At 34.0% G+C, this 15,376-nt stretch overlaps 1 protein-coding gene across 6 annotated transcripts in view; it reads right to left on the bottom strand.

Annotated features, from left to right (window-relative positions):
- RALGAPA1 (Ral GTPase activating protein catalytic subunit alpha 1) overlaps positions 1 to 15,376 on the bottom strand; it is a 222,720-nt gene that overhangs the window by 120,950 nt on the left and 86,394 nt on the right. For 4 of the 6 annotated variants that reach the window (XM_053593957.1, XM_053593958.1, XM_053593959.1 and 1 more), the window contains 3 exons: positions 5,961 to 6,128; positions 2,397 to 2,521; positions 818 to 1,034 (listed from right to left, as the gene is read on the bottom strand). In XM_053593957.1, coding sequence (XP_053449932.1) covers positions 818 to 1,034; positions 2,397 to 2,521; positions 5,961 to 6,128 — 510 coding nt within the window. Of the gene's footprint in view, positions 1 to 817; positions 1,035 to 2,396; positions 2,522 to 4,583; positions 6,129 to 15,376 lie in introns of all 6 variants that reach the window. The other 2 variants (XM_053593955.1, XM_053593956.1) reach the window with 1 other exon arrangement.

Raw genomic sequence — 15,376 nt, 5'->3', positions numbered from 1 at the left:
TTTGGCTTCCTTCTTTATCTGACCATTTTCCTTCACACTTCAAGAAACTATCTCAGCTCTTAGAATGCTTGAAGTGCTCAATATGCACATTAATCCTCTTGGCAAGAATATTGCCCTTAACTTGTTTGTTTACAACAATATCAACAGCATGCTGGTAGACACTTCCACTTTTGCCATAGTAACATTTGTGTGGCATGCCTTTTTGAAAAGTACCATTCTCTTGACGCCTATGATATCACCTTTCTTGTAGATGTGCATGTATCTGGCCAAAGAAATAACTTCATCTTTTCCAAAAGACCTAGAGAACATGCGTATGGGGTGCCTTACAGATTTTCCTTGTATTCATCATTTTGGTGAATTACCAGAAGATGGCAGCTCTGGTTGAAAGGAAGTCCATTGATGTTATTTTAACATGGAACAATTATGCATGTTATGGAAACTGTAGCATTGAACATAATCCAAATATGGTTTTCAAATATAAGTGCACAAAACAGTAGTAACTTATGACTGTCCTTAATTTTATTATCAAGTCTATCCTAACATTTTTCTTACATTTTTGGTCTTATAAGTATCATTTGTATTATAAAAGAAGCTTTTTTAAATATTAGTTTGGCAAAATAAGTGGTTTCAACCTGAAGTGATCCCCTGAAACTTCCTTTGGAATTTCCCTGAAAAGTGATAATCAAACAAAAGTATGTCAGAATCACTATGTAAGTGGCATTGAGGGGAAAGTGATGGCTGTATGATCCATAAGTCAGTTTCAAATTGAAAACAATCAGTATTAAAACATACTACTCAAATGCAAAAAGATACTTGCTGTCAAATTTTCGGCCATCATATTGGAAAGCGCTGAAAGAATCCGAATGACTATCTGAGCTGATAAGATCACTGCTCCCTGCGCTGGCGGGAGAAGTCCATTCCGAGGGCACACCTGGGTCATCAATAGGGCGCATCTGGTTCTGCTTGTTTAGAATATCAGGGAGGTCTTTGGGAATTTCAAGGCTGCCTGGACTACTACCTCTTCTTGTCATAGTCTAAAAATTCAAGAAGTAGTTTACCATTAAAATAAAGAAATTTTTATTCTTACTAAGCATCTGAAACCTTTTATTTCTAAGATAATCATCACAATAAATGCTGAGATATAGGACCTGAAAGAGAGGGGGAAACACACTTGACCCAACAATCCATGTAACTATATGGAGCTGGAGCCTGAACTATTATTGGTGGTCTGTCTAAAGCAAAGACCTGAGACTCCTAAGCCTAAGTAAGATCCATGCATTGAATATAAGTTAAAACAGCAGAAAGAGCAAAGTAGAAAAAGCAGCAGCAAACAAAAGACATAGTGGGAGAGAAGAATGATGGCAAAGATGTCATTCTGCAACAACTCTACAATGATTTTTAACCACTTAACAAAAACGTTTTGTAAAAAGAGAAATATAATGAAGCTAAGGAGAAATCAAAACCCAAATCAAATATGACCATTTATAAAAAGCTATTCTGTATATATTTATCCTTCCCTAACAAGCATTATTAAGGATAAAATAGCTTGTATTCTCATCTTGCCATAATCCTTAACATTCAAAATAAAGATTCTATTCCAAAGTTCTCTAAAATGATTGAGCAATGCTTGTGCTATCAAACTATGGGAACTCGGCAAGAATACCTTCACTGTTATTTTTTCCCCGCTAAGGGCTGGGAGCTGGCAGCAGGGTAACCTGTGAACAAAGATTTAAAAAGTGTGTGTGGGGGACTAGGAAGGTAGTAGCTTATACCTGACTATTTGACAAACAGGTATTTCACTCCTTCACCCTGGTGAAAACTACAAGCCTGCTTACTTTATAGATTTAAAGATGTCTATAAAAATGTAAGTTTAAAAATCTTAATTTGAAAAAGAAAATTAAATTTTGGGAGAAAAGCCAGGTGTAGCTGGTTTATGCCTACAACTCCAGTACTTTCAGAGGTTAAGTAAGGAGGACTGCTTGAGTCCGGGAGTTCAAGACTAATCTGGGCAATGTAGTAAGACCTCATGTCTACAAAAATAACCAAAACAAAACAATTAGGCATGGTGGGGTGGGACACTTCTCTAGTTCTAGCACTTTGGAATGTTGTGGCAGAGAAGACTGCTTAAACACAGGAATTTGAGGTAATAATGAGCTATGACCAGGCCACTGCACAATCAAATAATAGTGACAGCCTGGGCAACAGAGCAAGATCTTGTCTCTTAAGAAAAAAAATTGGGGCAGGAGGCTGTTTTGACTAAAAATTGCCATATGCGCTTTATACATATATATATATATATATATATATACACTTATATATGCACAAAATGCATGGGTATATAACTTTTAGTTTCTCTACCCTCACTTACAAAACCAAATAAAGAAAATAAAACTTACTGAAGCATTACCACTTCGAAGTCGTTCCGCTATAAATTCATCCATCAGATCAGGAACATTAGCATTGCTGCTGCCAATATCACTATTAAGAGGAGGCAGTTTTGGGCTCATGTCCTCTTTATTGACTAAAAATAAATAAATAACTACATATAGTGAAGAAAAATTTAACTGCATTTTCTAAATTTGAAACAAAAACAACCCAAAACAAGACACTATGCCATATCAATTATTTGCCAAACATGCATATATGAATAATTTCCCTCCTTTTAGATTTAATTTTAAGAATTAGTAAATTGATATTTACTTTATTTAACTAAGCAGATGTTAGTCAATCTTCAGGATAACCTTAAACAGCAAGAAAGCTTATAGATAAGCACTAGCTGAAGTTAGGTTAATATTGCCTATAAAGAAACTGGTATATTTATCTTTCTTCCTGCCTCTATGCTTCTATTTAGAGCCTTAATCATTTATAATGCCATCTTTTCCCAAAAAATATTTTCCAGGAATATATCCCTCGAGTCTATGCAAATCTCTGTTGTACACAAATATATTTAAGTTTGGATATTTTCAAATAAAAATGGTGATGTTGATATAATGTTGTTTCTATTCACTATAAAATCTAATTTTAGTGCTTTAAGAAAAAAGAGGTTCATTTTCACCAAGGCGTTTCTTTAAAAAATAAACCAAGAGAGTTACTTTGATTTTTTTTATGAATACATTATGATTTATATTAACATTAAAGTTTTAAACTTGGGAAACTAACAGAAAATAATATTATTTATGTCATTACCATGCTAGTGAAAAGTTGATTTCTCTCAATGAAAAGAAAGTCAGCATTGTCTGTATTCCTAATGAACTACAAAGCATTTCAGGCTAAAAAAATATACTGGTTAGAACCTCATTGTGAAATACCATTATCTTTATATTACCAGCCAGGCTGTGCTAAGCTGTCAAATACTGCCCTCAAGTGGCATTAAGGGTTCAATGCAAGATGCATTATACAGCGCTGTTAATCATGCTAACAAAACCATGTTAAAACAAATAAAATCAAAACCTACTTACTGCTGAAAGTTAATTTTCTATATCTGTAAAGTTATTTTAACTTGAATCAAGATAAAACAGTTACCATAATCTTGCTTTCTTTCTATAATCTGTCCATAGAGGTTCCATATTTAAATCATGATTGTTTATCATGAAACCTTTATACACATCTAAAATCTCTGAAAAAAGAAAGTAATGATAAGTGTTTCAAGGCCATAACTTGCATTCTATACAAATGAATGCAAAACTAAAATGTCTATGGCACGTTCGGAAATGGCTCAAATAGAAAGTGATTAAATCCACTTTGAAATTTAAGAAATAATTTCCTCTTCAATGAAAATTAACTACAATGTTGGTGCTGGCTACAAGACCTTAATTTTTATTACGTTAAGTAATTTTCTACCAAGAAAAAATTTACGACCAAATAGATTAGCAGTAAAAATAAACGAACTCAATTAAATATGGCTGGTGCCCCTTTAAAAGATAAACTATTAGAGGACAGAGAAGAAAGAATAATTACTACTCAGTAAACTTAATTTCTAGACTCACGTGGTACATACTTAGAACACTGATTTCAGTAGCCTTTGAAAGGTCATTAAAATTTTCCTATTGCCGGTGGTGCCCGTAGCTCAGTGGGTAGGGCACTGGCCACATACACCCAGGCTGGCAGGTTCAAACCTGGCCGGGGCCAGCTGAACGACAGCTGCAACAAAAAAATAGCCGGGCGCTGTGGCAGGCGCCTGTAGTCCCAGCTACTTGGGAGGCTGAGGCATGAGAATCACTTATGCTGTGATGCTCTTGAGCTGGAGGTTGCTGTGAGCTGTGACACCACAGCACTCTACCGAGGGTGACATGGTGAGGCTGTCTCAAAAAAAAAAAAAAAAATTCCTATAATCTTCCTCTTTCCTATGTTGTTGTTCAGCAGCAAAGAGGTTTAACTAAATGCCTTAAAAGGGAAATTAGTAATTTAAATAAACATTTTATGCTGGGAAAAATATAGCTGGGAAAAGGCGCATGCATAACCAAACAGAGAGAAAGCAGTGACCATCCCAAAGCTTTTTGATTGCTTATAGCTTGCTTCAGTTGCATTAAGCCAAACTGGTGCTGCCTTTCTCCTTTTGCGCTCTGCACACTGTTAGTGCTCACCTGCAGCTTTCCTTCCAAAATAGCCCATTACATGACTGTACAGATCCCTCAGTGGAGCCTCTGGTGGCATTCTGTTCTGCCTCTGTGGGGAAACATTTGCCTTCGGCTTCGAAAGAGCATGTACAACAGATTTATAAACGCCACCCAGGGAGCCCTGCTGTAGTCCTGCCTCATGATTTGATGACCTAAGAGTACTACGACTACCTAACTGATTATTTACAATTCCTTCTTTTTGTAATACAGTGCTGGGAATCTCAGTGGATTCCTTCACTGTTCTACTACTTACTGATGCTGTGCTAACTGTATCTAGTGGCCTGTACACACCAGGTTTTACTAGCTCTGAACCACTATCTGAGCTGGTGTGAATGTTGCTGGTGCTGCTGTTGCTACTACTACTAAAGCCACTGAGTTTCCGTAGTCTCATCTTCCATGGAGCCTCTTTGTTTTCCAGAGGATTATAAAATTGGACTGACTCAGTGGATGGTCTAAAAGTAACATGAACACTATTTCGTTTTTTAGTGGCAATTTTCATGATTTTGGCTCTATGAGTTACTGTTTCAGACAAACTCCTTTTAGTTGGAGAAAGCTTGCTGGTATTTGTAACATGAGGCATTCTGCGATTAACAGGTGCTTTTAATGTTGTTTTCTTGGCACGCATAACATGTGGAACAGTGATTTTTTCATTAATTTGCACACCCTTAAGCTTTTCAACTAGTGTTACATCTACACAAGCATCTAATTCTGTAGCAGTTTGTCTATACAGATTTTTCCTTTTTTCTTTATCACAAGAGGTATCTGAACTAGGCTCCAATGACTGTTTCTCACTGTTTAGTTGCTTATATTTTTCAGAAGTTTGTGTTCTAATAAAACTGTCTGATTGGTTAGGTGCAACATTACCTATGAAGACAGCTGAGTTTGGTTCCTTTTGAAACTGTGTGTTTTCAGAAGTCCCAACAAAAGAGGTGATACTTTCTGATTTAATTTCCTGATCTATATATTCTAACTTATCTAAGGATAATCTTTCATCCCTATTTACTGCAATAATCACTTCCTGAGAAGCTGCATCTTTACTCATCTCATTTTTACTCTGATTTTCCTGGTTTTCCTTAAAATATTCTCTCAGGGAAGAAAGAAGATCGTCATCTCCTTCAAGGTCAATGTATTGGATATGTTCATCAAAAGCTGAATCTGCAAGTTCTACCGGACCTATTAAATGACAAAGATGGTCATATATGCTATCACCAACTTCCAGAGAAGACTCTCTACTATGAGTATCAGTGATGTAGCTTTCAGTGGATCTAGTTATTGAAGAAGCCTCTGTGGAACTCTGCAAGCTTGGTGCATGACGGGATGAACTGTCAATGACAGGAACTGCACCTTTGGCTCGTTCTACAGTGAATGGTTCCAAGATGTCAGAAGTACTGCTACTTCGAGGCAATGGCTGCTCCTCATTCAAAGCACCAAAGACTTCATTTCCAGTGTCTTCACTTTGTGAAAAATGTCTGACTCTAGTTGAGCGGGGAAGTATTTGAGCATCATCAATATCTGCAAAAGAGAAAAATTATACAGAGTAGGAACTGCATGAATATAAAAAATTGGTATTAATTTCATACCCTAAAGCATATGCTTTTTAAAATAAAAGTTCTGAGATACTTGTTATAAGCTCAATGAAAAAAAAAATAAATTAAAAATGCAAATTTGTTTTTAAAAAAAGATGGGGCACAAGCCAATATAGTATGTAGTGTCAATGAATTAGAAAACTATCAAAATACATTTTAAAATGTTAACATGCAAAGAAACAGACAGTGAGGCGATGAAACATTTGGAAGTGCAGTTAAAGATAGAGCTGTGCCAATAAATCAAGCAATTCAAACTTGTTATTCAATTTTTCTTAAGTTCCAAGTGAAAAAAATAGATCTTAACACATAAAGCTGATCTAACTATCCCACTGTATACTCTTACAGGGTCTCACATAAATGCTCCTGTTTCCTTCCTAATCAGGCAAGCTATGTCATCTTTTCTTCAAATTTTGCTTACCTGTTAAAACAAATATTAGAAATGGAAATCTCTACCTGCTTCCTAAAGTTCTCTTTGTCAGAAAACTATCTCGTTGGGCTGGGCGCAGTGGCTCATGCCTGTAATCCTAGCACTTTGGGAGGCTAAGATGGGTGTACTGCTTGAGCTCAGGAGTTCAAGACGAGCCTGAGTCTGAGTGAGACCTCGTCTCTAAAAATAGCCATGCACTGTGGAGGGCACCTGTAGTCCCAGCTACTTGGGAGGCTGAGGCAAGAGAATTGCTTGAGTCCAAGAGTTGGAGGTTGCTATGAGCTATGACGCCACAGCACTCTACTAAGGGTGACAAAGTGAGATTCTATCTCAAAAGAAGAAAGAAAACTATCTTATTTTACTAAGGTGTTTTACTTTATTAGTAATAAAATCTATTCATTGCCATCAAATAAAGTCAATATATTATTAAAAAATTAATTGTACTTTTTCATTTTTGACCAAACTACCATCTGTCTGCTAAGAAGAAATCTGGCCTGCCTGTGATAGGCCCTTTCCATTAATAATTATCAAACTCCAAAAACTTTATCTATGGTTTCTGAGATCTCTTTTTAAGAATTAAACAATTTAGAGTTTAAATGGATATTCAGAGATTACCTAATTTAACTTTTTACAGAGGAAAAAATTGAGGCCTAAAAAGTTTAAGTTATTTTCTCAAATTTACAATCATAAAGGTTTGAGAAACAGGTTTAGAGTTCCATGTCATTCTATTACTTTCACTGCCTTAAGTGTTACATGTATGGTAAATCCTTAAAAATATTTATGAAATTGAAATCACAAGATGAAGTATCATTTAACTGTTCATATATATATATAAATTCTCAAGCAGAAATTTTAGGAAAAAAAAAAAGAAATTTTAGAAGTAAAAACATCCATAAATCCATCGTGGTCTTTACGTTACCTAGAAATAACAAAAAATTTGCCCTCAGAAACCAATATAATGAATTAGGATAAAAAATATTGAAAAGTCAGCTATTGCCACTTATTTGGTCTGTAACCCAAAAGTGAAATGCAACAGAACTATAACTGAACTATTAAAATAAGAAAATTTAGATCCAGAGGGAAACAGTGACTTGTTCAAGATCACAATGCAATTTGTTGATGGTACTATGTTTAAACTTAGATTTTTTTACTCTGGGACTCCAAGACTAGTTTCTTCATTGATAAAATGAAGACAGTCATTCAAAGTATTCTTAAGATCTACACTATAAATAAAAGGAGGCTAATCCTTCTGCTATTTCCTTAATAGCACCCTCTGTGCAGTCCAAAAGGATCTACTTTACTTAAATTAAATCAACAGAGGTTTGTATTATGCCAAAATTCTAGTATTTTCCTGAAGATATACTGGTGGATCATATTTTACAGGTCATATACAGTATCTCCTGAAGTTGAAAGAATTAAATTTTCTTTTTTGTGTCAGTAAACTGAAGGGAATAAAAAACTTTAAAAACTGGGCGACGCCTGTGGCTCGGTCGGTAGGGTGCCGGCCCCATATACCGAGGGTGGCGGGTTCAAGCCCAGCCCCGGCCAAACTGCAACCAAAAAATAGCCAGGCGTTGTGGCGGGTGCCTGTAGTCCCAGCTACTCGGGAGGCTGAGGCAAGAGAATTGCTTAAGCCCAGGAGTTGGAGATTGCTGTGAGCTGTGTGAGGCCACGGCACTCTACCGAGGGCCATAAAGTGAGACTCTGTCTCTACAAAAAAAAAAAAAAAACTTTAAAAACATTGTCCTTCTTCCTCAAGCACTCCACTTAGAAATGTTTCTAAATGAAAAGCAAACTGTTTCCTTATAAACTTCACATTTATGCATTTGTACTCATTAGTATTTGTTATTCCAACAGATAACTAATGCATATTTGTGCATCTTGATAAATGGGATTATTGTGTTTTTTTATATCTCTCATATTATTAAAGATATCTGCCTGGAGGACAGATTATAGCCAAGTTTCTCTCCATATGATATTCTATAGGACGCAGGTAAAGGATAAAGATTGTATAACTTTCCTCTGAAACTTCTTAAGAGTTTTATAGTTGCAATTTTATTTTACCGAAGTTCAAAATTAAGATTAAAACATTAAAATCTAATGTTAAAAGACTTGGAAATATATGAACTTCGGAAACATATTAATTTGTAGTTTTCTTTATTGATATTTCAAAATGTTTCCATTGTAAAGAAACCAGGAAAGATGGCTGTGAAGTTGTGTGTGTAGGACTTTCTTCTCAAGCTCAGCCCTGACCTTACTATTGGAAAACGTGTTTTTTTCCCTAAAATTTGGTTACTGCATATGAATGCCAACTTTCATGCATGTTTAAGAGGGCAAGCAAAAGTTTTTAAAAAATGAAGTGATTATTTTTCTACTACTAATTGTAGTATTGGAGATTTTAAACAATTTTTTATAAAGTCTTAAGCTTTAAATATAGTTCTTTCATGGATGTATAACAACTCTATAAAATCAAAGACAATAACTGCTGACAGGATACCAGTATTAGCACTTGAATGAAGCATAATTGACTCTAAAGAGCCTTATATTTATCAAGCAATTACAGTGTATGTGAACTTTATGGAGGAGGAAAGAGTAAAATAATAAACATACATAGTATTTTCTACATGTGAGGCATTGTTCTAAGCCCCTTACCTATAACTCACTTAATCCTTAAAACAACTGCATGAAGTAGATGTTATGATCCCTGTTTTATAATGAAGAAACTGTTTAAAGGACTTGCCTAACATTACACAGCTACAAAGTGAGCAACTGTGATTTGAAGGCAGAAGTTACTCCACACTCTAAATCTCCTGAATAATATGCTATATATGTTTTGTACTTACAAAATAATCCATTATCTTTTAAAAGTAAAAAGTTGGTAAAAATTATATTATTATGGGTGGTGCCTGTGGCTCAAAGGAGTAGGGTTCTGGCCCCATATGCCGGAGGTGGTGGGTTCAAACCCAGCCCCAGCCAAAAACTGCAAAAAAAAAATTATTATGAAACTATAAAGCAGCATAGTTATTTATCCCTATAAAGATAAGAATCTTTAACTCGGTGCATGTAGCTCAGCGGCTAGGGCTCCAACACACCATACACTAGGGTTGGTGGGTTCAAACCTGGCTGGGCCTGCCGAACAACGACAATTACAACAAAAAAAAAATAGCCAGGCGTTGTGGCAGGTACCTGTAGTCCCAGCTACTTGGGAGGCTGAGGCAAGAGAACTGCTTAAGTCCAAGAGTTTGAGGTTGCTGTGAGCTGTGACACCAGGACACTCTACCAAGGGTGACATAGTGAGACACTGCCTCAAGAAAAAAAAAAGAAAGATAAGAATCTTAGGGTGGGCACCTGTGGCCCCATATACCGGGAGTGGTGGGTTTAAGCCCGGCCCTGGCCAAAACTGGAAAAGAAAAAAAAAGATAAGAATCTTGGAACTCAAACTTAACCAAAACAAATATTGATAAATTATTTGAAAAACTTTGTACTTATATAAATAGCTAAAAATAATGGTGGCATAGGTTTTTAAAAAATGCCTTTCAAAACAATTCAAATATCCTACTTATTCACTTAAACTTGAGAAAAGAAGCCATTAAGTTAAATTTTAACCAAAAGTATTAGAAACCATTTAATGAGCAAAACAGCAAAACAACAAAAAGAATTTTAACAAATTTTTAAAAACCCACTTTTAAATGCTGAGAATATACTTCCTGGGAAGTCTATAAAGTTATAGAAATACCATTTTATCTCTGTTTCTTTAATAATGTTTAGCATTAATATGTGCAAATTATTTCTAGATTAAAAAATAATATTTTACCTAAATATTCTGTTTCAAAGAAAAGTTTCTTTTGGTATTTTGAAAGGTAATCTGTACATTGAAGTACTATGTATACCATTAGCTTGTAAAATATAAGGAAAAAATATTCCTTTCCACCACAATTAAGTTTCTCAAGGATTTTTATCTTGTTTATCGTAATATCCCCATGCTTGAAAGAGTACTTGTTAAAAAAAAAAAAAAGAAAGAGTACTTGTTACATAGTATGGGCTTATTATATGCTGGTAGAAGGAAAGCATCTCTTTTACAAAAAAATATTAGTAGCTGCTAATGGCTTAAAATTGAGTTAGTTCCTTAGGGAAAAAAAACCCTTCAGTTATAATACTAACAAATGACTAGAAAATTTTAATGAATTCTGAAATGATTTACGGAACCAAGTATCAAAATCCCCTTTACCAAAGTTAAATTCTTTTCTTGGTCAAGCACAAATGTTAGCTGGAGTAATATAAGAAATCATATAAAAAGACCTTTAAGCTTAAAACCAAGATCAAATAAATAAATTTAATTTTAAACCAATAAAACTTAGCCTACAAAACTTATTTTCTTTTATTCTAATAATGTTCTACTGACTTTTGAGTTCTGAACATAGGTGACCAATATTTTTTTTTATGTTAAGAAAATGACAGTACTTTCTTTATAAATATGTAATATAAAGCCCTGTTTAAAGTAGCTTCAAATTCTTAAGATGTTCTTTTTAAAAAATTAACGTTATTTCAACAACAAAAAATTCTAATTTGGAACTGTGCTATAACCAGAAGATTGTAGGTTAAAAAGCTATAAAAGATTAATATCCTATTGCATATTAAAGATAGGAAAAAATTCCTTAGCTGTACAAAGAAGGACCTACTTGTTTGATTAGAGATGAAAACTTGTCCTCTTAATTGGGTAGAAATTAGGACTAGGACAGGGGCATAAAGTTATCATTCTTTTCTCCTGATAGACATAAAACAGAAGTACAAAGACCAAAATATTTTGCTTTATAGAGGTCAAATAATAAAGCACTATTAATAAAAAGAGATCAGCCCCAAAGTGTTAGTAGCCTGCATATTAATACTATGGCCTCGATAGACCAGAGTCTAACAGCAACAAAAATGACAAATCACCAGTTTTGAGAACTGGTTGGAAAAAAGTGAATCTGTAAACTTAATTTCAGGATGAGAAACCCACAGTATTCAACTAGAAAATAAGAAATATATTAAATATATTTAAATAATATATAATTATATAAAATATTTAAATAATATATTTATAATAATATAATAAAGCTGCAGAAGTATACAAGTTGCCTGCTATGCTTGTGTACTTTTATATCCCTTCTTTCATTAAGGTGTAATTCTTGGCAGTAAAAGTTAATTTACTTAAGAATGATGATTGAGATTTCTGTTTTCTCTCTAATCCATTTATCAGGAAAATAATGACTGGGTTACCAAATGCGGGAAAGAGTCCAGGAAGAGTGTGGTGGATGCCCAGACACCAGAACTGATGGAGCTGTGAAAAATTAAGTTAGATGTCTGTGTAACATTCAACACACTGTATCAAATTTGATATATATTTTTTCAACTGTTAAACATGAGTCTGATGTTAAGAAATAAGTGTCACTGACATAGTGCGATGTCTCAACTGGTCCCCAGAGCATAAGAAAACGTCTACAAGGATATTCAGCTATTTAGCTACTTCAGTCTATGGCTGTATATGAATATAAAGCTATATCACATAGCATCACACTCACAACAATGTAGGTGGTGGCATGGACATCTATCCAATAATACTGGAGCAGAAAAAAAGGGCTGGATATTAATGAGCTACTTTGAAAACTGATGGTCCAACGTGTTTTTTAAGAAAAAAAAATAAAAGAACTTAATAGGTTAATTTCAGGTTAATGTGAGGGTACAAACAACCAGGTTACAATAGTTGCATTTATTAGGTAGAGTCCCTCTTTTAGTTTTGTCCCACATCCCAAAGGTGTGCGATATACCCTTACATGGTGCCCATTCAAAGGTATCAAGTGAATATTTTTCTGACGAATTTTATATCTAAACATAAGCTAGAGTGACTGTCTTGAGTAGTTTTTCTCTAACTCCTAATCTTGATCTATAGATCAGGAACTATTTTATTATTGAGTTCATTTACACCTGCTCACATGAGAGAGACACATAAAACTATGAAAAAACATTTTTTTCCCTTCATTAGTTTATTTTCCTCATTTATTCTCTCTTTACATCAAATATTATAAGGTAAAATTTACTTAAACCTTTGAAGAAACAAAAGCAATTAAAAATAATTTGGTTGAGGATCTAAGTTAGCGCTATTTTTACAAATCTCTATTCGTATTATTCCTTCTCTTTTCTTCCTCTCTGTTCTTAATAGCTGAAGCAGCAGCAAACTCTAGGCTTTTGCTTCCAAGAATCACATGAGTAATTACCAATCCATTAGCTTGGTAATGGATTTTTACAATGTAAACATGCATAAAAATGACCCTGTCCAATTTTTAGTTCAATATTTTCCGAACTTGTTCTCTCTGGAAGCTTAATGTACAAGACATTAATATGTGCTCTTGGAAAGTTGCTCTATGCTCAAATTTAAGAAATACTAAGTTATAAAAAGCTTTGAGGTTTTTTAACAGGATTTGGGGGGGCCTTTTATATGTTGATGTGCACTATGAATCTTTAATCTTTTCTTTATACATCTATTTACATCTCCTGTTAAGTATTCAAAATTTACACATCTGTTTGGAAATGCCAACTTCATTCACTAGTCAGTTCTCAGGAAAGAAAGGGTTTTGCTATTTTTAAAATGATATGGCTCCTTGACTCTTTGAAGCCCTAAGAGAAAAACAATTTTTCATTCAAAATAACTCCAATTATGCTTTTATATTTTGACACATTAACTAATGTGTGAGTTGTATTTAACTCACACTAGTTTTGAGCCTGGAGCCTCATAAAGATGTGAAACCTCTGCTGTTTTCACTGCCAATCAGCACATCTCTCTCACCTCCTGTTGCCCTGTTCCAGCCAGCACCCCTAGGCAAGCCACACATACTGGATTGTGTTCTCCAGTTACCATAACTTCTGATTGCACATTTCCCCTTAAATGTCTGCCTGGCAGCTCTTAGTATGTGGCACATACTAAGGGGGTATGATTCAGAGGTGATCATCTAGGAGCACTCAAGGTCCACTCTAGACGTAACTAAATACTTATGGAATAATGAAAGTCTCAAATCTCAAAAACAAATGCAATAAGTATGTCATGAGTCACATACAACTTACGTGGCACACAGTACAAAAACTGATTTTAGTATGTGGCACACAGTACAGAAACTGATTTTAGTGCTAGATAAGCTGCATGTAACAAATGCACAGAAAACAAAAAGTAACTAAGTTTTCATTAAATTAGAAAGGATTATTTTGTTTTCAAAGTTTTTATTCCATTTTCATAATAAAATGCTGTGGCCCCAAGGAAAAAAATTGTTTCTGGTGTGGCAATGTGTTAAATGTAAAGATGCATAAAAACCTGGCAGCAAAAGCAGTTTGTGGAGAGAAGGAAAAAAGAAGAGTGACTTTTATGGTATCAATAATTTAGCACTGGTTTTGGAAGATCGTATATATTTTTTACATACTTTTACATATAATCTGCATTTTCTAAAATTAACATTTATTTCTAAATGTTAATTTCTAAATGCTAATATTTTAGCATTTAACATGAATAGTTGCCAAAATATTTGTACACAGGAAATTTTGTAAATCTCTTAAGATTCTGAGAAAAAACAAATCTTCCTGTCAGTTTTTAAAGACAGCAGGGTCTGATCCAACCAAACTTTTAAGAATTAATGGCCAAAACTCATTTTACTTTTTCTAAACATATCAAAAAGGTTCACACTAAATGTTTTAAATATATATTTAAACACACCTAAGAGAAGTTTATAATTGGAGCTTTTTTTTAGCTCTAACTTACTTATAAGAACAGAAACATTGTTTTGCCAATTTAGTTAACTAAATTACAATCGGAAGTAAGCAACCTAAATCTGTGCCACTTACATAGCAATCAATGTACAGTACCTAAATAGAGCAATTAAGAGACATAATAGCCAAACTATTTATTTATAGATTAAACATAACATGTAAAATGAAACATGTGCACATTCTCCCATCTATTAAAAATGTACCTTATTCCTTCCATACACTTTCTAATCTTATAATGATTAGTTAGGTTGCCTAACTTTACTGGTATAAAATATATTCATTCATATATCAAATACTTATTGAGCATCTAGGTTTAGACTGAGGCCAAACTTTCTATTTTATTATTGCCATCAATTAAATTGCAAAATCTCTACCGAATTCATCATTAACAACTTCTAATTAATTGTATTATGTTTTCAAATACAATTGGTACTTGAATGAGATAGTACTTGACTGTGTCTCAAAAACATCATAAAGAATATTACTGAAGTCAGTGTTTCCTAGTCAAGGTATCCCAAACAAGACAACACAAACATATCATATCCAATACTTAAATGTTATCTTTTCATTTTGAGAAAGGCAAACACTAAGTTTTTTCATTTATGACATTTCCAAAGAAAAACAAACTCAAGACACATATAGATATATGTCTGTATCTACATATAGGTAACTAACTCTCAATTATGTTACTCCTTTAGGTTTAGAAGAACTCTCTGATCAAAGGGATTAGGAAAGGCACCAGTGACTTCACCTATATTATTGTTAATAAAAATGCATCTTCTTATATAAGCCTATAAGCCTACTCTCATGTAAGTTCCACTAGGAACTGATAGGTATGGAAACAGGCTTAGAAAAAAACAACAAAACAGCAGCCTCACCAAAATTGGCAATGTCAGGAAAACACTCTTAAGAAACATGTTAGGAATATACTTAAGAATATACAGGTAAATTTCTTC

The sequence above is a fragment of the Nycticebus coucang genome, chromosome 6 (assembly GCF_027406575.1).
Source record: "Nycticebus coucang isolate mNycCou1 chromosome 6, mNycCou1.pri, whole genome shotgun sequence".
NCBI lineage: Eukaryota > Metazoa > Chordata > Mammalia > Primates > Lorisidae > Nycticebus > Nycticebus coucang.
This window is presented reverse-complemented; position numbering and strand designations above follow the sequence as displayed.